General features: G+C 41.0%; 1 protein-coding gene across 1 annotated transcript in view; it reads left to right on the top strand.

Moving 5' to 3' along the window:
- Positions 1-26,792, top strand: part of LOC149283540 (mitotic spindle assembly checkpoint protein MAD1-like) — a 236,526-nt gene that overhangs the window by 157,879 nt on the left and 51,855 nt on the right. Inside the window, exon 16 of the mRNA XM_089497496.1 lies at positions 17,650-17,840. Coding sequence (XP_089353622.1) covers positions 17,650-17,840 — 191 coding nt within the window. The remainder of the gene's footprint in view (positions 1-17,649; positions 17,841-26,792) is intronic.

Here is a 26,792-nt window from a genome sequence, read left to right as displayed (position 1 = left end):
CTGAGGAATACCAATCCTTGAAGGTTTTTTGTTTTTTTTTTAATATGTAAGTAACTAGTTAAAACTTTGTTGGCCGCTTTTATGAAACATTTTTTTCCTCCTGTAAACTTTACAGCCCTTGGTTTAATGTTGTCCATACATGAGTGAGGGCTGAAGGCTTCTGGACTGGGATGGCCGGGCAGCCCTGGTACTTTAGAGTGGAGGACTTTGGCTGACGGCTGGATAGTGGTTGTGGTTAGGCAAATTGTATTCGACGGTGTTGGCCAGCGGCCCACCGGGTATTAGCCTAGTGCGCCAGATGGCCAGTCTAGGCCTGGGTGCATGTTTCCAGAAGAAACTCCAAACACTATTCTCCTCCGTAGAGAAAGAAGAAGCTAGCCTGGGAAAATAGGGCTTCACCCAGAAACTCTGGGTCATTCCTACAGCTATGGCCATGCTTTGAAAGGTAACCCAGCCTACATTGAGGCTTGGAAGTTCTCCTTCTTCACCTTTTGTTATGATTTCATGTCAAAATGCTACCATAGTAGTTGTAATCCTGAGATGCCAAGAAAAACACTTAGAGCTGTGGTTCCCTAATGGCCAACATTTGTCCCTCTGTACCCTCAAAGGGGTCTTTGGAATAATGGAAGTGTGAATGTGAAAGAAAGAACGTGTCTCAAGCAAATCTAGCAACATGATGCTATTATTATTTAATTTTTACAATTATTATTTTTTTCAAATTGCACAGCCTTTGCGGTCTGGCATCTTTCAAAGTGAGCCCCAAACCAAAAAGTAACTAGACATGCAGTGTACAGAAAGTCACGTTAAAATACTTTTAAGATTTGCTAGGGAAACTACGATGCTGCATGGGTTCTTTTCCTAATTGATGGCTGAAAGAAAAAAGAATGAAGAAAAAAAAACAAAAACTTAAAGTGCAGCGGAAAAGTTTCTTTCAATAAGTCTTCTGAAATCTTCTGAAACATGCACTTTCTTCTCCCGGTTAATGTACTTCCATTAGAGCTGTTCATTATGGTTGAGCAAGGCAAGCTTGCCGCATAGATCAGCAGCATCTAATAGGCTGACATTACTCCGAAAACAAAATATGAAGGGGCTCGAAATGTAAGAGAAATTTGTCTCGGAAAAAAATGACTGATTTGACTCAGAAATGAGTCAATAAAACATGAGTTTTAGAAAAAAAAAAGTTGATTTCTGTTTTTTTTTTTTTTTTCTTCTACTATGCTGGGAATTAGGTTTCTGGAAGCCCACTGTCACAAATGAATAATGTATGTGGCATGTAAAATGAATTTGTTCAACAAAAGTGCATTGTGACTTCTAAGTATGACACAACGTATGCTTATGTTTTATCAGGTGGAGATAATCCATAAGTGGAGAAACTTGTCATGTCTTTATCTCATTATTGCAGCAGCCATGTTTGTATGTCGGATGCTTTGCTCTTTTGCTAATAGTCAGGTTTGATGGCGTCACCACCCCTGTCAGTTGGACTCTCAACTATCCATACCTAGTTTTTTCTATTGCTTTTTTTTTATTCTTTTTTCTTTTACTTTTTTCTTTTACTTTTTTCTTTTTTACATTTTTTACCACTTTTTTGATTCTGTGTTTTAAGCTGACTGTTTTGCACCAGCGACAGACTGACGACCCTGGCACTTTAAGGCCAGCAGCTGCCAAATGACATGAGTGCGTCCAACAGCTGGATATGAGACACCGCACGTTGTGTTTTTATGCTCACGCACCATCTGTGGCCCACTGGGCATTTGCCCGATGTGCCAGATGGCCCTGGTCTGCTTAGTACTGTAGATCCAGCATCCGCCTCTATCCCTTGTCTATTTTTATTATTATTATTATTATTTTTCTTTGCGCATTTGACAAAACATGCGCCTGTGGTGCGCTCTCTCCACCCCCCGCCAGGCCAAAAGTTTGTCAAGGTCTTGGTTTTTTACTTTTCTTGCTCAATCCTTTCATTTTGAGGCTTCTGAAGGAATATTTCCTCTGTGAGCCATATTCTGTTTCTAGTCGTACTGAAAAGTCTCATTTGTACAAGTAATTAACCTCAGTATTTTAATTACAATTTTCAAATCATTCACCTCAAATCGTTTGAAGCAGGTCTGTTGTTTTTTTCCCTCTAAATAAACCTTTGTAACTGTGTTTACAGCTTGAAATAAACCAAATATATGTAATAACGTGCGCATCACCGAGCAGTCGCCCCCACTTCCTGTTCCGTTAAGCTCTATATCCCCTGTTGCTAAGTTGCTGATTGTTGCCGATTGATTGTGAAATTAGTACATTCTCTATAAATGAATATCTTTACGTTAGAAGCTGTGACAGCGGCGGGTCCCCGTTCACGATCGGTCCGGAATTCGGTGTAAAATGCGGATTTCGTGTAATTTTGCCGGAGCCGCCGACTTTTATCTGTCTCCCCGTGTGTGTGTTAAAGCCCTAAAACAAATGACCCAGATCCCTGCGGAGAGGTGCAGAGGATTTCTGCGTATGGAGCATGATATGTAGAGTTAATCTGTAAAATGTCTTTGAGTTACAAGGTGTGAGAGGGATGCATTAAGGCGAGTTACCGCAGAGCCCTACACCCCGTGACAAGCGTAAGCGGTTAAAATATTGCCGCTGATGACAGATACTTGCGTTGGTTTATGGGCTGTGTTCATGTGGAGAAAGCAATCCAGTCCTGTTTACAGCCCTTGTCTTGTTGCACACGTCCAACTATTTTAAACGGTTAAATGATTAGATTGTAAGCTCCATGGGACAGGCACCTTCTTTCTATAGTACCCCAATCAAAAGGTCTGCAGACCACCTGAAACCTAGACTGTAATAAAAAGTAAAAAAAAAAAAAAATGAAAGAAAAGGCATATTTTCATACCCAAATCCCGACACTCGTGTTGGGGTCGTATGGCCACCCCTGCTAGTGTCGGAAGTAGGCCGCGATTGAGGTCTCTGCTTGAATTTACAGGTCCCTGAGCTGGTCAGGGGGCAATCAAAGGATCTCCACTGCCCACAAAAGCGGGACAGCTGGACCGCACCGAAGATCAGGACTGTCCTGTGAAAACAGGGACTGTTGGGAGGTATTGTACATACATCTAGCAGAGAACCAGCCACTTCTGTCCCCGGAGTGCCTAAACTTTTCTGACTGTCTACACGGGCCGCAGGTAGCGAACCTTCGGCATTCATCCGCAGCACAATAACGCGAAAACTAGATAATGAGGCTCTGATTACGGCCAGGGAGAGATGAATTGCAAATTCATAGACATTTCTGCTAATCATACAGCAAATATAATCGTGGGATATAATGTGAGCCGGCACCTGCTGAAACCGAGCCTTATACAGAGCGCGGCTGCTGTTTTATTTTTTTTTATTTTTTTTTTTTAATGGGAATCTGTCTAGTTTTCTCTATAATTATATTTACGTTTAAACTGTGGCTGTTTGTGAATCATGCAGTAACCGCGTGGGAGTACTTGGTATGACAATGAAAGCAAAAGAAGAAACTCAGATATTAAATAAAATGCCAAAAAAGGTATTAATTGTGAATATTGCTCGACTTGATTCCGGGGCTACATTTGCTTTTTTTTTTTTGTCATCGGTAAACTTCCCAGCTGTGTTCAAACTACAATTCCTATGATCCTCGGCGTTCCGAAACAATGATAGGACTGCAGGGTCTATTACAAAGTAAGCCTTTGTGTAATTCTGGGTTCCTTGGTAATTTCGGGTTTGGAGCCTCTCCCTCCAGGGGTAACTACTTGGGAACATTGGCATTTACTCCTAATGTGTTTTTGGGGAAATTGTGTCCCTGTTGGTCAAAATTTGACCTCCAGATCCGATGATTCCTGGAGCCTCCGGGGAGGAAACCCTACACATTGAGAAGTTTGCAGGTGACCCCGTATGGCGGTCAGTCCCAAGTACGCCTGCCTGTAAAAAGCACCTATGAATTTCACGGTGAATATAATCATATCGTTGTGGAAGCTGAGAATAAAGGTGGAAGAAATAGTTACTGAATCGGAAGGGATTTGTTTGTCTGCCGTTTCTATGTTTTATATGCAGCCCAGCTGTCTGTTGCTGAAGTGAAATGACTTTCGGTAGAAGGTACAGCTAAGATAAAACACGTTTATGGGAAAGTTTACATGTCTCTGCCAAGCTGTAAAACTTACTTTTACCAGGGAACGGGCGCTACGCCGTATTTAAACAGTCCCTGCCGCCCATATAGCTTTCAGCATTGTTAAATATATTCATTAAAACTGCATAGATTTTTACAATTTTTTTTTGCAATTAGTGTTATTGTTTTACTGGTATTTAATTTAAATGCGATGGCGGTTTTAGCTCGGTTTATCTGTATTCAGGGCATTTGAGGCTAAACCTGCATAAGTAATCGGTTTCCTTTTTTTGCTCTTCCTCTCAGCTTCCTCCAAAGTGTAAGAACTCCATGGGGGGGGGGGGCAGTCAGAAATATCACGGTACAAGCAGGAAATATATAGCCGCCATCACCAGAACATAGATGTTTTTTAATGCAGTGTATATATTAATATATATAATATATATATATATATATATATATATATATATATATATATTGTTTTTTAAATCCTAAAAAGTGCCTTGCTGCCTGTTGGCCGACTGAGTTGGTAGCCTGATGAGGCATGGACAAAAAGCGATTAGGACCAAAGTTTTTCTTTATTTTTGGTCCGTTCATCTTCATTTAACAAACTTCTTTTTCCTGCCCTTTCGGTTCAGATGGCTTTTAAAAAAAAAAAAAAAAAAAGTATTCACTTTTAACATTTTAATTATTGATTTTGTTTTAATTACAAACTTTCTTTGACATTTAAATACCAATATTAACGGGAGAGCCTTACTTGGAAGTTATCAAACACTACGCTTCAAATGATACCAAATTTATACTTTTTTGGTTAAAAATAAAAAAAAATCAAATTAAGAAAATGTGATCTTCTCTTCTACACTAAAAATAACTGTGATTATTTTTTTTCCGGGCATAAAACCAGTGAGAGTTATTGATCATTTATATGACTTATGCTTTCAGCAGACAAAATGAATTTGCTAAGAAATCAAAGCACCGCCAATTTTATCTATTTACCATTTCTTTCCATTCTTGTTAGCGTTTTCGAAATTGTGCTCAAAAGATGTGTGTCAGGAGCCGCTGCTGGGTCTGCGTCATTCCAGGGACTTTTCTAACTAATAATCCGTCGTGTTGTGATTGCTGGTGTGTTTTTAAAAAGTGAGAAATGAAATTAAAAAAAGAGAAAAATAATAACAACACCAGAAAACGATTTTCTTTAGACGCTACCCACTCGACCTATTGAGTAGTCAATGGTCTAATACTGACATACAAGGAAAATCTGCTCATTTCCATGTAATTCCAGGGCTGCCTTGTCATCTCTGGACTAAACCCTGCAATTTCTGGAACAGTCCGGAACAAAAGTGTCCCGAAACAACGACATTTATGATATTGTCAGCCGGGGCCATTTGCATGGTGGGGTAAATAGAAAAGGTGGCTCTTAATCTTAGGAAGAACCTAGAATTCCTATTAGAATCCCACCTATTCAACATCAACGACCATGGCTTTTCCTGGCTATGTTAAAAAAAACACTCTTTTAACCCACAATATCCCTCTAGAAGCATGCATGAGGTTAGCTTACGGCTCCTGAATTGAAGACGAGGTCAAAGAACGATTGAGGTGTTTGAGTCTTTACATCGGGGGGAAAATGGACAGACCAGATGACTATATGCCGAATTGGTCTTATCTGCCATCAAATTCAATGATTCTAGAGTTTTTGTGAACTGAACTGAACAGAAGCACAAGGAACGTGTGCTTTTTTTTTGGACAACGCTCTATTTCATTATATATAAAGGAAATGCTTCTTTCCCAAACACCAAAACACATATAATGCCGTTTACAGGCTAGCATTAAGAATATGTATTAAAGGGTATTAGAAGCCTTTATCTGTGGGACATGGGAGCGACCATCGTAACGTTCTGTTTCTACATGATCATTCCTTTCCGTCTGTGTTATAAGGCGCAGGGAGGAGAAGGACAGGACCTTTGCACAGGCAATGAATTAGCTTTGCCACCGTTTGCCGTACCTGGGAAGGCTCTGGGTTTTGACGTGAGCGACGGGTATATAGAGGTTTGTATGGAATCCCATAGCATGCTTTGCCTCGGGGCGATGCATTGAATTATTGGAGTTAATGACATCTCAGTAATGGTATAAATGTATTTTAACAAAAAGATGGAGTTCCGTAACCCTGTAGATCACCTTTTTCACAAATAATTCATGGTGTTAGCAGTTAGTGGACAATGACATGAGGTATGAACCAAGCTGGATACAGTCAAAAGAAATTGATCATCTTTTAGAGTGTTGGAGACTTTATTAAGTGTCTCTGGGTTCAAGGAACTGTGCCTGAAATCCGTGCGACTGACTGGAGGGAGGTTCAGGCTGAGGGCACGGAAAAACCATAGGACACCCCTGGGTTTTTATATTATCCGTGCATATATATGTTTGGCGTCTGTAGCCCATTACTCCAGTGACTGGTTCACAGCTTGTCACTTCATTCTGTATGGCGAAGCTGTCAGCCGCGATCAACTCAACGTTTGCAGAGCATGAACGACAATTTTTTTTTTTTTACCCATGATGCTAGTAAAATGAACACATGAATATCTGAGCTCGTTCCCGGCGTGGCAGACCTCCATGGGTTTTTTTTTCTTTAAATATAGCAGCACATGAATGGGTTCCTTCGGTTAATTTTCCCACAACCACCTGTATCCCTCTCGTTGCATGTTCCGTAACACTTTTTTCCCTTTTCGTGGAAGATACTTTCGTGTTTTGCTCCATCATGTACGGCTGAAGGACATCTGATGGACGGTTCTCCTGATGAAATTATGAGGCCAAAGCTTTATTTTCTGTCTTTCTATGCAGTCCATGCACATGGTATCATCTTTTCTTCAAGTTGATTTTTTTCCACTTAAAAATAATGATCAGGAAGATAAAAGAGGAAATGTTCCTTGGTCTAAATCCTTATGTGTACAATGTGTTGTAGAACCTGGAGCTTCCTCTTGTACTTGTAGAAATTCAAGGGGTTCTAACCAAAACTGCCACAGAAGAATTTGTGTAGTCTTCTTTTTTTTTTACCATTAGCTTATACTTTTTTGCATACATCTTTTTCCCCTGTAACCTGGGCTACTAAACAGAAGAGCGTGGCGCTTCATTAACCGCACGTGTCGACGCCGCGGCTCTCCTTGGTATGGAGCGTAGCCATATCCTCTCCTAAAACCCTAATTAGATTTCCATGACAAAACATTACAATTAAGCTTTACTGCCCAGCTTCCAAATTTTCTAATAAAATGAAATTAATATTTAATGTTGCGTATCAATAATTCATGCATTGAAATCTGAAATAGTTTGGAAATTAGCATTGTATGAATAATTTATCGTTTGGGAACGAATTTCACTTATTGAGTAGAGGTGAGGCCTTCGTTTCTCTAACTGTGGTGTGATTACTTAATCTGCATTAAAAAAAAAGAGAGGTAAATAAAACTTTTATTCAAAACACAAATATTTTATAGAAAAAAAAAAAGTGAATTACACCTAACCACATGGCAACTCAAACGCTTTAAATGGCGGACAGCCTAATATATGAAGCAGAAAGTTAATTTATCCAAGGAAAGTCTCCTACAGGCATACTCTCCCCTTTTAATAAGAAGAAGAGCAGTCCTTCGTATCCTACACAAAGCTTTAGGGTCTTTATAGTCCTATTACCACCACTAAGAACGGGAAACTAAGACTATTGGCCGCCATGATGGGGGGAGGTATTGCTTTGGGAAGGATTTGACCTTTTTGGCAATAAACCTCATTTTAGGGGATTTAATAAAATTCTATATTATTGTGATACTATAAGCATTACTCCCACCTCACCACACAGAGTAGGATTGGATGGATTAGGATTTCTGCTGGCGTACCTCCGAGAAGGGGAGGTAAGCACTGGATACTTCAAAATGGCCTGTCCTCCCATGTTGGGACCTATATGCACAATATCAGGGCCCCCAAACACTAACCAAGCTTAACCCCCCCATCTATCTTCACCCAAGTGAAACATCTCGTACTATTCACAAATCTCCTGATTGAGACACATCTGTCTGATTAAATTGTTCCTTTTTAATACAGAACAAAAAGGGATTAACAACATCAAGAGAATGGACTGAAAGTGGAAGAAAAAGTGCAAATTGTTTCATCTGAAGTATAGTCGAGTAGTTTCTAAATCATCAATAAAGCCCTTGGAGACCACAATAATTATAGAAGGCTGCACTAAACCAATTATCAGCCCGATTTTTATAAACAACACATTACTGTCAGAGGCGGCAGATTGTGCCCCGGGCCAGAACATTAGGCTGTAGTTAAATCTTGTAATGCCCATGATAATTTAACCAAAGGGGGAGCTGCGAAATGGACGGGAAAAATTGGTCTATCAAACTATCTTAGGAGATATTTCCCACAAATAAAAATAAAATCCATAGCTAAATCTCTACAATCTTAAAGGTTATGTTATAGTAGGCAGGGTTTATTTTATCGGTGGATGGACATTTTCAAAATTGTTTTCCCCTAGGCACGTGGGTAGCCCACCACATGGGGAATTCGATGGCTGATCTGGGTGAAGGCATCTCTGGTGGCTTCTTCAAGTGGAGATGTTGCCATCACAGCTTTTACTGGGACTAAACTCATTATTTAAAACTGCTCACAGCTTTTACAGCATTTTTTTTTATTTTTTTTAACCAGTATCATTCTTTTCGGAGGTATTTGCTAAAATTAAAGAAAGGGGCTACTTGACCTTAAGAAAGTTATGTTGGGGGCAGAACATGGCACGACTTGCGTAACAATTAGTTTCCTGTCCTGACGTTCTCTCCGTTCTTAAGGCTGCCGAACCAATCAGCAATAATCAGCAACTTAACAAAAGTGCCGGTACTATAGCTTATTTTAATCGGTAAACACAATAGTATTCTCTTATTTAATGTTTAAAACTGTAAAAAGTAGATGAACATTACAGATCTGACATGTGGTCATTTCGGTACAGATGAGACTTCCAGTTAACTGCTCCATTGAACACACCGACCGCTCTAATAATCAATTACAATTACGTGGCTGTTAAAGTTCTTCGTCCGTTTGTTTCTTTAGCTTCAAACATATCAGTATTAATTAATTTTCTAATATTTTATTACGTGAAGCCTCTCCCCCCGTCTTTTCCTCTACCCCCTGCATCGGTCAGTCGGTATACAATAGCTGGTTGTGTTTGACTTTTTTTTTTTTTTTAAATGTTGTTCAGCACAAGTTGTTTGCTTAGCGATGGAAGACGACAAAGACGCGGCTTTTTAGATCTTGCCGGGAAGGAAGGCACAGTGACCTAGAAGCACACTGCGATCATGTCTCTGTAATAATGCCTGACTGCCTAATGGGAGAGAAGAGCGTAGATTCACTGAAGAAGGTTCAGAGGGGCAGAGCTTCTAAACGGCTTTGTGCTTTCCGCTCGCACTCCGGCTCTGTAAGATCAGCGGGCTCCCTCTCTCCGAGCAGCAGAATGCTATTGATGAGACATGCATTCGTCAGAAGTCGGAGACAGGAAAAGCAAGCTCATACTGTGTCTCCGCTGTTTGCAAACACAGGCAGGAGAGCTTGTCCTTTCGTTTCGCTGCCCCCCCCCCTGCGCTCCCGATGGGGGCGACGCCATTAGTCCTCGCGACGAGTGCAAAGCAAATGTCAACCAAGCTTTCCTCGGCCAAAGTGCAGAGAATCAAGAGGGGTTTTTTCCTCTCAATTAAAGGTGCAACGCTCATGGGAGAACCATATGTCATTTTACATGCTATATACACCATTAGCAATGTCTGCGCATCTTCTGCGTTAAAGGGGATTATGTCTGTATTATTACCGTATACAGACTGACCACATTTATATTTCTAATCTCTGTACGAAGACGCGGGTATCTATACGCGGTGAAAACGAATAAAAGGAAATATTAAAAGGCAACGTTCGCATCTGTTCTTTTTTAAAATAATCCTTTCCAAATGTCTCGTGCATCGTATTATTTCCATCCCGTTATATTTCTATCCTGCCCCTCACCTGCCGTCCCTTAATCTGCATATTACCCTTTGCTTGTACGCTAGGAAAGGTCTCTCTGGCGAGGTAGGGGTTAATTAGCGTGGGACGGGGTAGCGGGTTTAGTGACGGGTAGGCTGGAAGGTATTATTAAGCGTAGCTTGAAGTCTCTGCTCTGCTGCGTCACGCCAAGTGCTTTTTATAAAGCGACAGCCCAGTCCTGGTGAATCGGGTGACTCGGGTCTCTGTAAAACTTTCTGAGTAACTTTGCGGATATTAAGCGCCGGCCGCTATTCCGGGGCGCAAACAAATGAGATTGGTGTTTTCATACATACGGGGGGAGCAGCTGATTATAGAGTTATTTCCATAACAGCCTTAACAATTCTCCGAAGAAGAAGAAGCCTTTTTGCATTATGCAAATTCCCCGCATGGCGGCATGGCGCCGATGCCTGCTCAATCAACAGGATCGTAATTTGCAAGTGATTTGCCATTTCATGGGCCACTGATAACACAGAGGTGAATTTTTAATGCCGGTTACAAGTTTGTCATATCTTGGCGCTGACAAACTCTGTATATTGATTTTTTAGACCCCACATTACCGCCCAACTACCCTTGTTCAGGAGAGACAGTCCCTCTCCGCTAGCTCTTTAGGATCAAAGTCTTACTACCTCCTCTCTTATTGTCCTTCCTCGATTATATAAATAGCTTTCTTTGTTGCCATGTATAATATATATAACTGGGAACTTGCTTGATGAGCTGATTCTGAGACTTTTGAAACATTAACCCTTTAATTGACCGTTGTAAAGATTCTATGTAATAACCGGCCAAATGTGTTACCCAAATGGCGCTAAGAGCGGGGCTCGTGGAAACCTTGACTTGCCATTGTTTAAAGGTGCTTAATTGAGTCACCTGCATTCAAGCAGTGATATCCACCATACCTTGTTGGTAGCAAAAGCATCAGTTTAGGAGTCTGATCTATGGTCTCAGCAGTGTAGGTCAGCTCCAGACTGCGTGACCCTGAGAATCTGCCCCTTCACCCCGAGATTGGGGCAAGTGTGCATGTATTGTGGGGCACAAATAAAGCCTCAGTCCGGCTGCTTTAGAAGAGATGCGATGGACGAGGTTTGAGACGGATACCTGGCGATGCGGTGAAATACTGCGATGTCGCGCTCCGTATAATGACAGGCTGCAACGCTGCACTTTTCCCCCCTATTGGGTTTGAACAATCGATATTCCTTTATGGCTCAAAACTCCCTTCTGTACGTTGACATGATTGAGATCCCGGGCTGCGTAATATAGGCTGAGGCTACGCGGACAGCGGTGATAAATCACCCCCCCCCAACACGAGAAGCAGAAGAGACTGAAACGCGGCGGGAGAAAACGCCAGGACATTATTCAGACGCAAACAAAGCTCGTTCTATATTTTATTTATCTCAAATAGTGTGAATTATTCATTGAAGTTAATGTACAGTAAGTGTTTGAAATTACGTGCCAGTGGGGATATATTTTTTTTTCTTTTTATTTATTTTTTTTGTTTTAGCGACCACATATTGCACAGATATTGATTTCCGACACAGTAATTTTTCAGCGCACGTCCGTACCCAAACTTTCTTCCTGGAAGCTACGGTCTCGGTGTATAATTCATCCCGCCGATGCTTCCAAGCAACTCTCCATTATTATTTTCATACCTTTCTCTCCCTCTCCCTTCAGTTTTTATATATATTCCTGTTGAGTTTCTATATTCTTCACCGTATATCCAACAGTAAAAATGTGATTAAAGTATTTTTCATTTTCCTATTATTGCCTGGTTTCTAGAAAAGCGCTTTTAAGAAATGAACTAGACAGAATAAAACGTGTCGTGCGTGTTTGGGGCTCAATAAAGTAGACAAAAGTCAATTTTATATTCTTACGTGCATCTCAGGCATGTCCTAGTGATGTATTTAATTGGGGGGGCCAAACTTGGACAAGCCTAACGTCCACTCCACTTACCCGATGCCCTTGTTTCGGGAACCTGTTGGATGTTCCTTGCGGAAGTCAACTCTACTTTAGTTGAGGAAGCAGCGGTGAGTTTAGGCGATGGCGTAGAGTTTAGGCGATGGCGTAGAGTTTAAGCGATGGCGTAGCGTTTAGGCGATGGCGTAGCGTTTAGGCGATGGCGTAGGACGTCACATCCCATGAGCGGTCTCAATGCTGCCACGAGAAGGAGGAAACATCTCAACATCTGTCTTGGAGGGTCCAAGTTCTTCACTTCACTGATGGACATCCCGCTGTCCTCCTTGTGGTGCTTTCCTAGACTGAAACACCGCCCATGCTACAAAGTATCACTAGATCAAGTTGCTGCTCTTTGGATAGGGGGTGTTTAAAAACATCCGTCAAGTGAAAGAGTGAACTCGAGGTGGTTGTGGAGGTGGTTCCTCGGCTGATTTAGTTTGCTTAGCGGTTAAACATTCAAGAAGCGATCATATGCAGAAATGTCTATTTAGTAGCAGGTGCCTTGAACGTGTTTCATAAACACAGTAGCCGAGGATTCGATTCAAAGTACGACCGGTGTAAGTTTTAGGAGTTCTGCACAAAAATCTTTACTATTTTTTTTTGCATTACAGCATATTTGTTATCATCTATGGATAAAACGGGGATGGCCAGGTAGTCAAAAACACAGGTAGTCAACGCTTGGAATATATTCAAATTTATTTATTTTTTTATGTAAATTTAACCCATTAAATCTGAGATGTATTAAATCCAGGGCAGCCACTGAAAAATTAATTCACCTCCAAAATTTGGTGGTTGTGTTTTAGCTCCATCGCTGGCTTTTAATTCCCATTTTGGAAAATGATATGGCTGTGACACGGCCCATTGAGAAGTCCAGGAAAGTTCGATAAGTGAATGAGTTTATTGATTTTTTAAATTTTTTTTTAGTCGCGGATTGAAATCGTAAGAACCGTGCAATTTTATAGAAACGGGAGCGACGGGATTTGAATTGGCGTCTTAAATGCCATCGGTTGGTTAAGGAGTTAAAAATGAAACCTGTTCTCCAATGTGTTTATTTTTCTCGTAAAGTGAACCTGTCACCAAAAATCAGTAAATGTCAACAATATCTATTTATCAGAAACCCGCTTTATGTCTAGGGCACAGAAACAATTATCAAAAGCTTCTTTGAAACAAAATATTAATAATGCTAATAGATACTTTACCTGGCTTAGAAGCTGCAGCCCTGTTACGGCAGCAGCAAACAGATGAGATGCTTTCAATACATGAATTTACGTTCTTCAATATTTCAGACGGCTCTATTGGAAGAGATTGTTGACATTGGCAGTTTTCTTGAATAAAAACAACTGTTTATGCGACTTTTTTGTAACAATTGTGTGACATGCCCTGCGTTCATTTTAATTCAACTCGAGAAAGCAAAGTGGATCTTCCTCATCTAAACCCAGTATATTGTTTTACCGTCTCAGCAAACGCTTTCCGTCCTCACAGAGCTTTATATGCCGCAATCAGCCGGCTATTGTCTGTTTAATCTTCGGTGTCTTGTCTGTTGCCGCAGACCGGCTCCCGCGTCCACACACCTGTTTGCCTAAAGAGCTCAAACGAGACCACCTTACGTTTCACAAAAGGCCGATAAAGAGCTTTCAAACGGCAACGATTTCCCGTCCATTGTAAGCAGAGATTGATTTCGAGAATCGTGCTGTGTGCGTCCCGCAGTCTGTATAATGATCGGTTAATTGACCTCTCAGAATAACATCCTTAATGAATTACATTTCGATGTATCGGACCACGTTTTGGTATCGTTTAGGAGTCGCTAAATGATTCGGATTGGCCGGTTAAAGCCGTACAGCCATTGATATGGACACTATAGATGTGGATAGGATGAAGCTTTCTAAATGAGATGGCCCAGAGACCCTTCTCAAAAAATGCTCTAATAACGACCGTAAAAAGAACTGCAACTTTGCTTCATTTAACTCACCTGTATTCATGCAGGGAATCCACCTATGATATACCCGTGAGAAACACAGTAACTGCGATGCTAAGGAGATAGTAAGATGCATAGGAGGCAGATCCAGACCTTGTGAATCTGTCCATTCATCCAGATACAGCCGACATACGAATGGGGAGCAGCACTCGCATTGAGGCTCCAGAACTAGCATTTGGAGTTTGCCGGTATACGCGTGAGACCGGATTTCCGAGTAAAAGGAGCACTCCAGGGTCCCAGGAGCCCCCTTAACAACGAATGTGCCTTCTTCCAACCTAAGAAAATGAATAAATGTACCTGCCTTAGGAGAAGCTACACCTTCCTCCATGCCCTCTTGTTTCATACAGTCAATTGGCTGCTTTCGGATCATGTGCAGGTGGGTCGCGTAAGACCCCCAAACGTTCACGCTCGAGGCAGAGGTGGGTATATCACGCACAGGGAGATCTGAATGCCTCTTCTTGCTTGAGGTGTGGAAAGGGGCAAATCCATTTGGGGGATTTTGCAGAGTTACGTTGGGGATACCAATGATAAAGGGGCCTCAGCTGTCACATGCGTTAAAGTGTCCCTTTACTCTCTGAAGATGTGGTGTAGAGCAGGAGATCAGGTTCTCCACCAGGATATGAGGATGCCTGTATTCCTGGTACCCATGTCCCAGACACAGCGGCTTCCCCCCATTAACCCTTTAATTCCACCAATGGCCAGATGTGGTATCTGCCATAAGCCCCTTCTGACAGCACAAGCTGTTATTAAACCCGACTAATATCCCCGAGTGGGTTATCTTGCCACCGGAAAACGCAAAGCATTTTAGAGCCCGATATCCACCGACTCCGTCGTGTGAAGAACATTTTACGTCTCTGCATCCGAGCGCTTTCTTTAATTATTACTTGCATATTAGTGTTATGCCATTGTCGATACATTTGCGGTATCTTGGTAATTATAGGTCATTCTGAGCTGCGTTTTCAGAGTGTTTGAATTTTAATGACATTTTTTTTCCCCCTTTCTGTGGCTCTATGTGGATAAATAGTAATTAGGCGCGTTACTGCTGCGGAGGAAACATCTGGGAATATATATTGTTTTCGTTTGTTTTTGCATTTTTGCGTTAATTAAAAAGAAACGCGTGGCAGGTTGGTGACGGGCTCGTTAAACCAGCTTATGAGAGTAAAAAAAAAAAACCTTATTTAATGTGAAAAAGAAGAATTATGGGGCTACAATAAAAAAAAAAACTGCTTCACCTTAATAACACCCAAGCAACCTCGGTTGTCTGAGAGAATGGAATTTGTTTCATTCAGATGTATCTGAGCACAGGCAGTCCTCGCACTTACATCGGACTAAGCCCGATGATGATGTAAGTTGAGTCCGGTTTACTTTCATGGCAACAATGAGATCACGTTCCAGAGCAAGCGTCTAATAATTCATTTTCTGATAGTACGCTAAACACCAGCTTGCGTCTGGTTTTCAGTCATTAGGAGCAGAATTAAGAAGTAAATACAATGTGACCATGAGCTTGTCATTATGGGAGTTGTAATACAAGATGATGACTGCCTTTCTCAAGATGCTTATAGGTAGCTTCCAGCATTCGAGTGAGAGAGTCCTGATAGTCCCAGACGTCTGTCAAGCTTTTACGTGATTGCCAATTGTGAATGAATGTGTTACCTTTACGTGAGGTGGCGTCACCTATACCAGATGGCCTTACCAAAGCCACCGAGAACTTATATGGACTGTGGTGTCCAGCTCCAGGCCTCGAGTGTACAGGTTAGGGCTCCTGTTTTAACACAGGTGGATCATTAAAAATGATCAGGGCCTACCAAAAACCCTGGTCTCAATAGTATGTGAGGCTTGAAGTTCACCACCCCAGGCTTAAAATATTAATCTAATTGCATGAGGTCACAATAGGGAGACTGACTCCGTGGGAAGGATCGCTGCTTTCCTGAGCTCTAGAATCATAAAAAAAAAAAATCCCTTATCCAATCAGGGCGGGACGTCGGGTTTAATGTTCGATATTGTGTACTTAAAGGACCCCCTTATTAATGAAGGAATAAATACACATTAAGCTCTTGCAAACGAGTCCTCCAGTAAAAAGCTCCTTGTAATTACGGTATATTTACTGGTTCAGTGCGAATAAAAGGAAAGTGGAAGGCAATATAAAAGAATCTTGAGGGTCTTACTTCACTTGTCTGAATTGTCTGTTGCTGTAGAGTTTAATCCATAAAAATAATTTTATTTCAGCGGAAGAAGCAAGAGGTATAGAGGTATAAAAATAGTTAAATACACTCCTAAAAGCTCTTTGTATGCAGACATATCTTTTTGGAATTGGACCCAAAACATCCAAAGCCGCGACTCGGTTTATCCCGTGAATGTAAAGTTCCGCTTATTAACTTTCAGTAGCTCAGCAGAACCCAGCAGCCTGTATGTAAGAAGGACGTTCTGTGCTTTATGGACCGGTTTCGTATGGCATTGTAAATTTCCACTCAAAAGGGTTTTTGGACAGCATTGAGAAGTGCCTTTCCTTCCCGTCGCCTGATCCTTCTGTGATCCTCCCAAAAGAGAGGGCCCTGATATTACCAGCGGAGGAAAGACCACCAGGTTCCTTTGCTAATTTTACGTCTATAACAAACTCTCCCACCTTTTGTTGTTGAAAAACCTGACAAGTGATGTCAGCGTTACAGCGTTAATGGTTTTGAGGATAGATCGCAAGCTGTCTGTCTGGGTGTATTCTGGTGATCATTGGTCAATACCTACCGAGCATCCAATATTTTCAGATCAAGACCTCACTCGCAATCATTAGGTTTCTGTTTCATTAGGTATCGGAGACATTTCTACTGCTCAATAAATCTGTTCAAAAGTGGGTTTTTTCCCCCCAAATCGCCTGTGTTAAGCTGGCCTCATTGGCCATTAAAATGTTTTAACAAGGATATTGTAGAGCGTCTGTCAGGGCTCCGGTATTCCTATAAGCACACGCTCTTTCGTTATACCTGTGATTGCAAGAAATGTGTTAGGTGTTTGTCTTTCTGTCTGTAACCCCTCACTAAAATTATTGTGAAATAAAGCTGATTTATAGCTGAACAAATAGTCTCATGGTATTAGTCCTTGCACTAGGTATGTTGTTGGCTTTTTACCAAGGGTGATCACAACCTTTCTAGCTGCAGGGTCTTAAGAACGTTCACTATACCAACAACACTTGGTTCCCAAGAGCTTCTACTTGGCTAGTTCCTAAACTTTAATTTTACTTAATTGTTAATAATATTCACTAAACTTCAAGTTCACGCTGGTTTTCCATTGTTTGATAAAAATCCAATAATTTCATATTTAGTAAGGAGTACGGGCAATTTTCCTGGAATTGGCCCAAGCCTTGCGGATTTGGATCCCTGTTATCAAGAACCTGGAGAACCAGGTTATTGGAAATAATAAATTCTCTCTAATTTCTGCAAAAAAAACAAAAAAAAACATGCTCTGGTCTGGAACCTCAGATGAGGAGCAGAATCTAGCTTTGGATTGTCAGTTTAATGCATGCACCATATTTTTTTTATCTTGTACATTAGTTGGCAGAAATGTCCAAATATTTCAATATTATGTTTTCTCCTTCCGATCCCAGAGTTGAAGAAGCAGGTGGAGAGTGCAGAACTGAAGAATCAACGACTCCGTGAAGTGTTCCAGACAAAGATTCACGAGTTCCGAACAGTATGCTACATGTTAACCGGGTACCGCATCGATATCACCACCGAGAACCAGTATCGCCTAACCTCCATGTATGCTGAGCACAAAGACGATAACCTGCTCTTCAAGGTACGTAAATGTTACTGTTCTTAACATATTTATTCAATGGTTGCCATTGGTCTTCCAGTACCAGTACCCAGCTGTGTTATTTGTCCACGAGTGCAAATTTGAGAACCGCTCCAAGAGAAAAGTTTTGCGTTCTGACATTTGTCGAAGACTCTTTGCCTTGTGTCCATTTGATGTATAATTGGCTTACTTGTGTGTCCAGTGCATTGTGGTCAAGCATAAATGGTGTAGGCTGGGTTGAGGACCAAACTTCAACTTCACTAAACCAGCTGAAGTGTTCATGACTTTCCTATCAAAGATTCCAAGATCTTACATTTTAACATTTTAACCCATCTCTATACTGATCATAATTGGACCAAGTAGTGTCCCCAGGATGTAATTCTGTGACTGTAGCGCCATATGAAGAATGCTGCTTTATAGGTTGAACCCTATGTCCACATTATGTAGAGGACCCTTTTATTTTATTCCATGGTCGCACTAACCCTAAAAACTGGGATTCTCGCAAAATTTCACCCATTTGGTTTTATGTGTGCCGCCTAAAATGTTAATGATCTGTTTTATAGCATAAAAGCACAATTTATTTTTATTTGGCGTCCCCATTAGTAAGAAATCAATGTTTTATGGTATACAAGACAACATGTTCCCGGTTCTTTATTTTTTAGCCAATTCCGTCTTGTCATGGAGGTCAGAACCGCTTCCCTCTGGGGGCTTTACCATGAAATGTTTGCCACCCACGTTTAATAGAGTCTGTTTTACCGGTGTAGAATAATCCACATGCACGATTACTTTGTGGAAATTACACTGTTTGTGCTATTAGCTTTAGGGATAGGAAATCAAGTGTTTGCGAGTATTGAGAATGTTAAATCATAGCTGCGGTTACTTCTATTGCTGGCTCAAGACGCTCGCATTACGTTCAGGGCAGACCTATGTATCAGGGTCAGAGTACAACAAGTCCATAGTTTGCCCGGTTTGATTTCCTGAGGCTCACATCTAACACGCTCAGGGAAACATGGTCCGTACGCTTTAAATACCCCATCATTTACCACCAGCCGATTGTGACCGCTGCTGCGCACAAATAGACCTCTTGCTGATGTCTGAAGAAAACTTAACGGAATAAATAAGAGCTTTTTAGAAAACATCATGTTTTGCACAAGCGGAAACCTAAAAGTGATGTATTTTTGAATGACTCCTGTAAGCCTTAACCTGGCATACTATCCAAGGGGAGAGCAATATTTTAGAAAGTGGACATAGGAGAGGATGTCACCGCTACCAGCTCCTGAAAGGAGAGCAGCCGGAGTTCATTTATATTTCATCCGGTGAACGTTGTAAACGATGTTCCCGGTGCACGGTCACCACATCTTTGTGGATCTTCTTCCGCGGTTTCACTTTCTGAAACAGGAGCCGTAGAGGAGCTTTGAACTCCTAACGTGTCCCTATCGATGGCTGAAACACAAGAAAGAGACACGCAGTTCTGCCATCTATTCGTTTACAGTTTGTCCGATGTGAAGAGGGATCCTCACCAGTTGGCTTTACCTCTTTAATGCCAATGAGTAACGTTTAACCGTTTTCATACCAGTAGGCTCAAATTACTATACTTCTACTGGTGTCAAAATGATGATTACATTAAACATAAATTAAAAATCGGCTACAATGTATCTGTTGAGTCTGCCTAGCTTGTGACCCTTCTGCCCCATATACCACCGCCCTTGGCAACTCTTCATGTGGATTTCATTCTATATGTCGTAAAATTGGTTGGTCTTAGAAATGTAACTTTTTTTCCTTTTATTTTCCTTTCCTGCTATTTGCACAATTAATAATTACGTTAAACAGTGTGTAGATGTCCTCAGTCCCAGTGGCCTTGAAGCCCTTTGACGTTCTCTCATAGCCCCATCGGGCTCGAGTGTATTGCCGCAGCTTTAATGGATCTTAATTCAGCTACCATGCTGCTTTTGTACCTTCAAAAATGCCGCTATGTATTGCTGCCAAAAAAAATCACAAAAACTATATTTTGGCTTCTCGAATCAGTAAACTGTGCGTCCTCAAGAAACTTGCATAAGATCAAATGACGCGATTCCAAGCCAAAAATCTATAGTTCTGATTGCTTTCTCTTCTGTGCCTTAAAAATAAGTCTCAGCTACACGAAGAACCGCGCGCGTTACTGAACTCCCACCAGCTTGTGCCATCTTCAAAGAGACCCCAAATCTTCAACATATTGGACAAAGTTCGACAAAGCTGGTTTATCCGACTCTTACCCCCTCCTCTAAATAACTTTCGATCTGCGCAGGTAGGTTGGGAATGTTGTCAAAATTCTAAATCGCTTTCTAGAGCTTTTATGAGTGTTCTTTTCAACCTGGCACAGTGGGGAACGAATGAATAAGTCGTAAAGTAGCAAAATCTGTCCTTTACAAGCGCAGAGAGAATTTGTCTAATAAAGACAGGGAGCAGCCCTCCTGCATAGGGAAACACATATTCTGCATCCAATTTCACAGTAACACCAAATATACAATAGAAATGGGAGAATATCTTAACCTGAAACAGTATTTCAGCCTTCCAACTACGTGTATGTGTATATATATATATATATATATATATATATATATATATATATATTTATTTTTCACCTAACACATAGGTGGAAATAACTTACCGCACTAAGACATTAAAAGGGTAGTGATTTTTTTATTATTATTAATACAGCTTTTAACATTTTCTGTACTTTTATTTGGATTCATGATGTTCTTATCGTTCCTCTGTCTTTTACATTTGTTCTCCGTACCTTTGCCCGTTGTTCCAGCAGAAACCACTAGCCCTGTCTGTACTACCCCTGGGGCAGAGTTAGACGTGTCTATGCAGAACGTAGCTAATATTCTTTTTTCTTTGTAGAAAAGAAATGGATCTATCCATAGAGATCGTTATAAAATAACGCAACACATTTGTTGCCGGAAGTAGTACTTTAGGAGCCACAGACATGTTGTCTCATTGAATCTATTTGCTGGGGGGGGGGTGCATTTGATTAATGGAGGTCTGTGGGGGGAAAGAGCCTTACAAGGATTTACTACACCTGACCATAAAGCAATCACCATGGTGAACTCTGTGATCTGTGGGTTGTCGCATGATAATCTAAAATGTTGAACTCCGGGTCAGGTTTAATATGAGAGTAATCAGTTTCATCATAGGGATATATCCTCATGGCAGAAAATCTAAGTGCAAATATTTATTGCAAAGATATTGCCGTGAAACCAATGGTGTGTTAAAAGAAAGAGTTCAAAACCATTTTAAGGTGACATAGTCACATTAAGTAATGAATTCAAGATGGCCAGCACTAAATCCTGGAGGTGTTAGCTGAGCCGACAATTAGAGTACATACCTCGGAGCTCTCTGTGTGTTTAAAAGACAATGAGGATTTAGTAGCACTGCCTCTAAAGTAACTTAAGCAGCGGCCAATCTCATATATGCTATCAAGGCTTTAGTGTAGCATAGATGTAATTGGCTGCTGCTAGTACTATTGATTTTACTTGGAGCTTAGCGGCCAATGGAAGTGCTACTGAGCATGTGCAAGAGGAGTACTGATGAATGCTTCCTGCCTTCAGTAGAAGCAGCGTGGGGGGGGTTAACAGAATGCTCCTTAAACCCCTTTGCGACAACTGACGTACCAGGCATGTCACGGGAAATCATACAGTGCATGAGAGGGAGAGTGGTGGGGTTTAGGGGGTAAATCCCAGGTATGGAGTGTTGCCACTAACTGTTGCAGTGCAAATGGCAACTATTCTTCACACAGAAATGGGACAAAATACTTATTAACTTTCTTAGTGGTCAATTAGTACGTTCATATTTATCAATTACATTTTGTTTTGAATGTCAGCCAACACAATGGCTATAGACTATTCAATCTCTTAATTCTAAACTCTGTAGTCATGCCGTTTATAACATTGCTTTTAGTATACGTTTTTCCCTGAGTGCAGTAAAAAGAAATAAAATGAAACGTAACATTAAAGTTCAGTGATAAAATCTAAATGGAATTACTGAGTGTAAATGGTATTTACAGTTTAAAGTGTTCCCGGAATATAAAAAAAACACAGCATGAGCTCTCTCGTAGAACTTTATTTTCCACATTCTTTAAGATGACTCTCATGATCAATGATCACAAGGACTACTTGTTACCAATAAAAGTACCTTAAATCTTTACCAAGGATTTTCACTGGGAAGGAGCATAGCTTTTGAGTCCATGACCCATTGGCCATGTATTTCCCCCATGGTGTTTAACTAGGATTTTAAACCCAGGTAAACAGACATCAAGTGGTTAATTAACTATTCTGTTGCCAACATCCTCTTAATACAGTTCATTTATCCTGATGGTCCATAACTCCAGATGCCCAAGTTTAGGAGGGTCAGTCCATCCTTTGAACGCAGATCTCTGTTCCTCCTTTTTAGAAGTTCAGAACGTTTGCTGGGTATGAGGGTATCATAGGGTTCTACAGCCCTAAGAGCCACAGTAATGTGTATAGAAATCGCAAAAAATGTAATCTGTAGGTAATAAAGATGAATTAAACATCTCAGTAAAGTCAGAGTGCCCCTCTTTGGCCATGTGAGACTCACGTTCCTGGTCCGTTGCAATGTTTTACTCGTGTCTATCCCATTGTGTTGAAATTCCCTCGCTGTATATACACCTCTTCCATCTCTGGTTTTATATACTTCCCCCTTCAAAATAAAGAAGCTTCTTAAAGATCACTATCATTAATATCTGAATAAACTCAAAATTTTCTCCAATTTCCGCGTGGTGTAGAATTTGATTCCCAGATGGCTTGACCTCTTTAAGAGCTGCGAGAGCTGTGCATCTCAAAGCCTTGGTTTTTATGATAAATGTGTAAATGCGAGCTGGTCATCTTTACCGTGACACAAGCAGACAATGTACGCTGTGATTTTCCTTTCTACACCGTGATGTATTACTGAGAACACTGAGAATGTTCAATCTAAGCTTTCAACACCTTCAAGTTCCGTAGCAGGGACCCGTTTCAGACGACTTCTTTAAGGAGCTCATTCTGCATTCGGTGCATAGAGTCTAGCTCCTTGTATTAAAAAAAAAAATAAAAAAAAATGGAAAGATATGTGAAAATGGAAGATAGTTAATGGAAATTGGATTTATAAAGTGATAGAAAAAGAGACCACTGCTCGAATCTAGGCTTTTGCAGTAGATATGGTACTTAATGCGTTCCTTTTTATGACGTTTCATTTACCAAGCTGCTTTTGCTACCGAATGTACGTTTAATGATGGTCGGTCCTTTTCCCCCACAGTTGCCAGAGTTACATAGTGGAAGCCCCTATCTATCCTTAATTCTCAACCTGCTGCTTGGTGGACCCTCTACGTGTAAAATGACTTGGTTAAATATGTGCGGATTAACACAGACCCCAGCTGTAAAGTCCCAGAGGGCGCGCGGAAGGGCTGAGTGGTATCGCCTGGCCTCCAGATGCAAGAAAACTATGTGACATTAACTGTCCATGCGGGAGCACTTCAGCTCCTTGGAAAGGCAGGTTCAATTAGTGCTTAAATCATCCCTGCTTTCTGCACGCCCCTCGGGAGCTATGCATGGGGACTTTCCAGGGAGTGCATAATAGAACTTGCTTCACTCTGCAGTCTCCTGAAAGCAAAGCTGGTTTGAGATGTGAAAACAGATCCATCAATATAAAAAAAAAAAACCTCTCGCGTGTCCTCTAGAATACTGTCTGTGGCTAGATCAATTTGGTAGGGTAATTGGTTGAACCAACGAAAGGGTGAGATCCATCGCCAGCATTTGTGACCCACTCATATCATCCATAAGGTCTCATGACTGTACAAATGCATATTTAAATATTTAGTAAGAAAATACACATTTTTATACGTAGGTGGGGGGGGGGGCATGTTCTTCCTGAAAACACAAGAGCTCCAGGGCTGAGGCATATTGCCCGTCTTCTCTCAAGGGGGTGGGGGGGGGGATAATGCTAAATGTAGAGAAGGTTCTAAGAAATCCCTCAATGCATTTGGATTTACAACGGCGATTGTAAGGTATCATTCAGCTTTTATATGCATTCAAGTACATATGAGGGCTGAAGAAGGGCTTTTAAGAGCAACTGGAAGTAAATCCAGCCCTGGCCAAAACCAGGAATGAATGGAAGCATCAAAGAAGTCCACATAACAAACTGTCAGTTCCTCTTGATATGCGTGGAATTCAACCAGCGTACTGCGGCGTGAACGAGTACAGCTTAATTTGGCTTGGTTTGGGGGTGGATGCCTAAAGCACTCACGTAGCCATTGATAAAACCTTAAAACCATTAAAGGATAACTCATGATCCCTGACACTTTGTAGCAATGTTACTTCAGTATAAAAAAAAAAATGACGGCTCTGTTCCAGCTTGGTAGTGAGATGTTTGAGGCTTATCAGTAAATGCAAGCATGTGAAATCCTAAATATCCAAGAAATCGGTATAGCCGTACAGTGCTGTACAGCGCCAAAAGCCACAAGGCTCATATAAACAGCAGAATACCTGTCTACAAATACCTTCTAGAAATTAGTCACGTTAATTAATAAATAAAAGCCGAAAAGCTTATGGGACTTGAATTGCTTTCTATGATGGTCCGAGGAAAGATGTCACCTTTGACTATAATCTCAATCTTGTCTTGGGCCAATATGGCTATATCCATTATCCTTATTAAAGTGCAGTGGATGGGGGGGGGTGCTGCATGACTATGTTATGTGCATGTTCTTATATTCCTGTTTCAATGTACTTTTCATACTGTTATTTTAGTAGTATTTTCCCTCTGTCCCTGTTTAATGCAGCAGTGTTCTGCTTTGATCCTCCTTCCCAGGATTTTAGCCAAAAAATAAAAGATGAGGCAGCAGTGCGTTCATCATCAGACGAGCAGTTGGCGGGATTTTGGCAAAGTGCCTTTTAACAGTAATCAAACCTCGCCTGTGTCCAGCCAGCCAACGCTTTACACAGCGATAAAGGCACACAGGATTGTTTTTTTTTGGTGCGCCTAGTTTGTTAAACTAACATCAGAACACACACAGCCTCGTATTTGAACCTCTTCAATGAATTATTTAAAATGTTTGGGATTTTAATACAAAATCCCTTTTTCTCTAACATGAAACGGCGAAGTTCTTAGTTGCGTATGACATTAAAGAGCACAGGACAAAAACATGTTAGTTCAAAATTCTAAAAATGCGGCGTATCTACAGAATTTGACATACAACATTATTTTAGGTGCATTGATTGCATTAACAATTGATGGACTGCCTGCATCCTGCAGACGATTTTTTCTTCCCGCCATCATCTTCAAAACCTCTCTAAAGCCAATATACTTTTCTTATGTCATTAGACTGTCCCCACCCTTCAATCTCTCCTTGACAACTTACTTACTCACTGATTAATAAAGCCAGATGTTCTAAGAAGCTTATGTCTTCCAGTCTCCTACCTCAGTAGGACCTTCTGCCCAGATGTGACTCGTACATCTGAAAACCTATGACCTCTAAACTCTTCCATCATCATCTACACACTGACAGTCTATTTTTGTGCAATTTCTTCAGTAGAACAAACCGATTTCCCCCTTAAATGAAGCCATGTTGATTAACGATCTTGAAATCCACCAGACTACCTATTGCAAGGTGACCTTACTCTGTTTAGGCGACATGGGCCCTTGGGTTCACCTGAAACCCCCCTGTTAATTCCATCATTTGTGAAGTGAAGCACAAGGGCCATCAACAGGCAGATGTTTTATTATTGTTATTATTTTTGTAAAGCACTTTACTATTTGATTGTTGTTGCCACAATCAATTGTGGAAAAGGATTGGTGCTTTTAAGACGGTAATTGGCACTTTCTGTAAAATAAGAAAAGCAGGTCACCATTGTTTGTTTTGCATTATTTGGCGCTAGTCTGTCTTCAATCTCTACTAAGGGGTTGTAAGAGCTGATGTAAGGTATTGGCTCACCGACAGGTACAAATGTATTTGATTGTGCTCTGCATGTCGACAGAACCAATTATGTCGCCTTGAAATCTAAGCAGAAAGCCGTCTTTTGCTGAAATATAATCTTGTGCACAGTTCCTTCTGTTGTATTCCATGTGGTTATTTCCACCTAAGACACAATAATTAATTTATATTATTTAACTTCTCTAGAGCCAGGAGAGCAGACTTAAAGTCCCTAATAGGAAATGTAATCTCTCAATGACATATATCGGGCACTTTATGTATTATGGGCTGGAGTAACATTACAAAAAGGGATCTGCCCATCAGTAATTGTATTTTCACGTGTGTGCGAGATACTCAAAGAACTTTTTAACCCCTTAAGGACAATGGGCGGTCCCTAAACCCATTGAAAACAATGCATTTTGAGCCCGTACATATACGGGCTTTGTCATTAAGGGGTTAAAGAATGCTCTTGGTTCTTCTCAGCAGTGGTTTCCACCTCTGGACCTTGAGGCCCATCCTTGGTTCCACATAGGTGAAGAACCAAGGAATGGCTTAAGGACCAGCGATGGAGACGAGAGCTCTACGCACACCATTCCTAAGCATTGTTTTAGCCAATAGCTTCTTTATAAACAGGAACAAAGCGCTCGTCTTGTTGAGGCATCAAGTCGATACCGTCCCCTTCACATGTTCCTCATGGAATGGAAGATGACTCTGTCCAGTTGATGTTTAGATTACTCTTTCCAAAGCGCTCAATCCGCGTTAATGGAGATTTCCAAATACAGGGAATGCGTGGCTCACCTGATAAACTCGTATTTGTGTTGGTAGAACCTGATAAGGAATGAAAGACGGTAAAAAGAAAGAGTTAGACAAGCTGATAGCTTTTGTATTGTTATCTTTTGTGATATGTCTGCCTGTGGCTTTTTTTTTTATTTTTTTTTTTAGAGGTAGGGAAAGTAGAAGTTATCCCGCAGAATGGGTGCACAATATTAAGCTTTTCGTGCTACGGTTCTGAT

The sequence above is a fragment of the Sceloporus occidentalis genome, unplaced genomic scaffold (assembly GCF_023333645.1).
Source record: "Sceloporus occidentalis isolate IW3139 unplaced genomic scaffold, rSceOcc1.0.p SCAF_103, whole genome shotgun sequence".
NCBI classification, from domain to species: domain Eukaryota; kingdom Metazoa; phylum Chordata; class Lepidosauria; order Squamata; family Phrynosomatidae; genus Sceloporus; species Sceloporus occidentalis.
The sequence above is the reverse complement of the archived record's forward strand: the minus strand, read 5'-3'. Positions and strand labels throughout refer to the sequence as shown.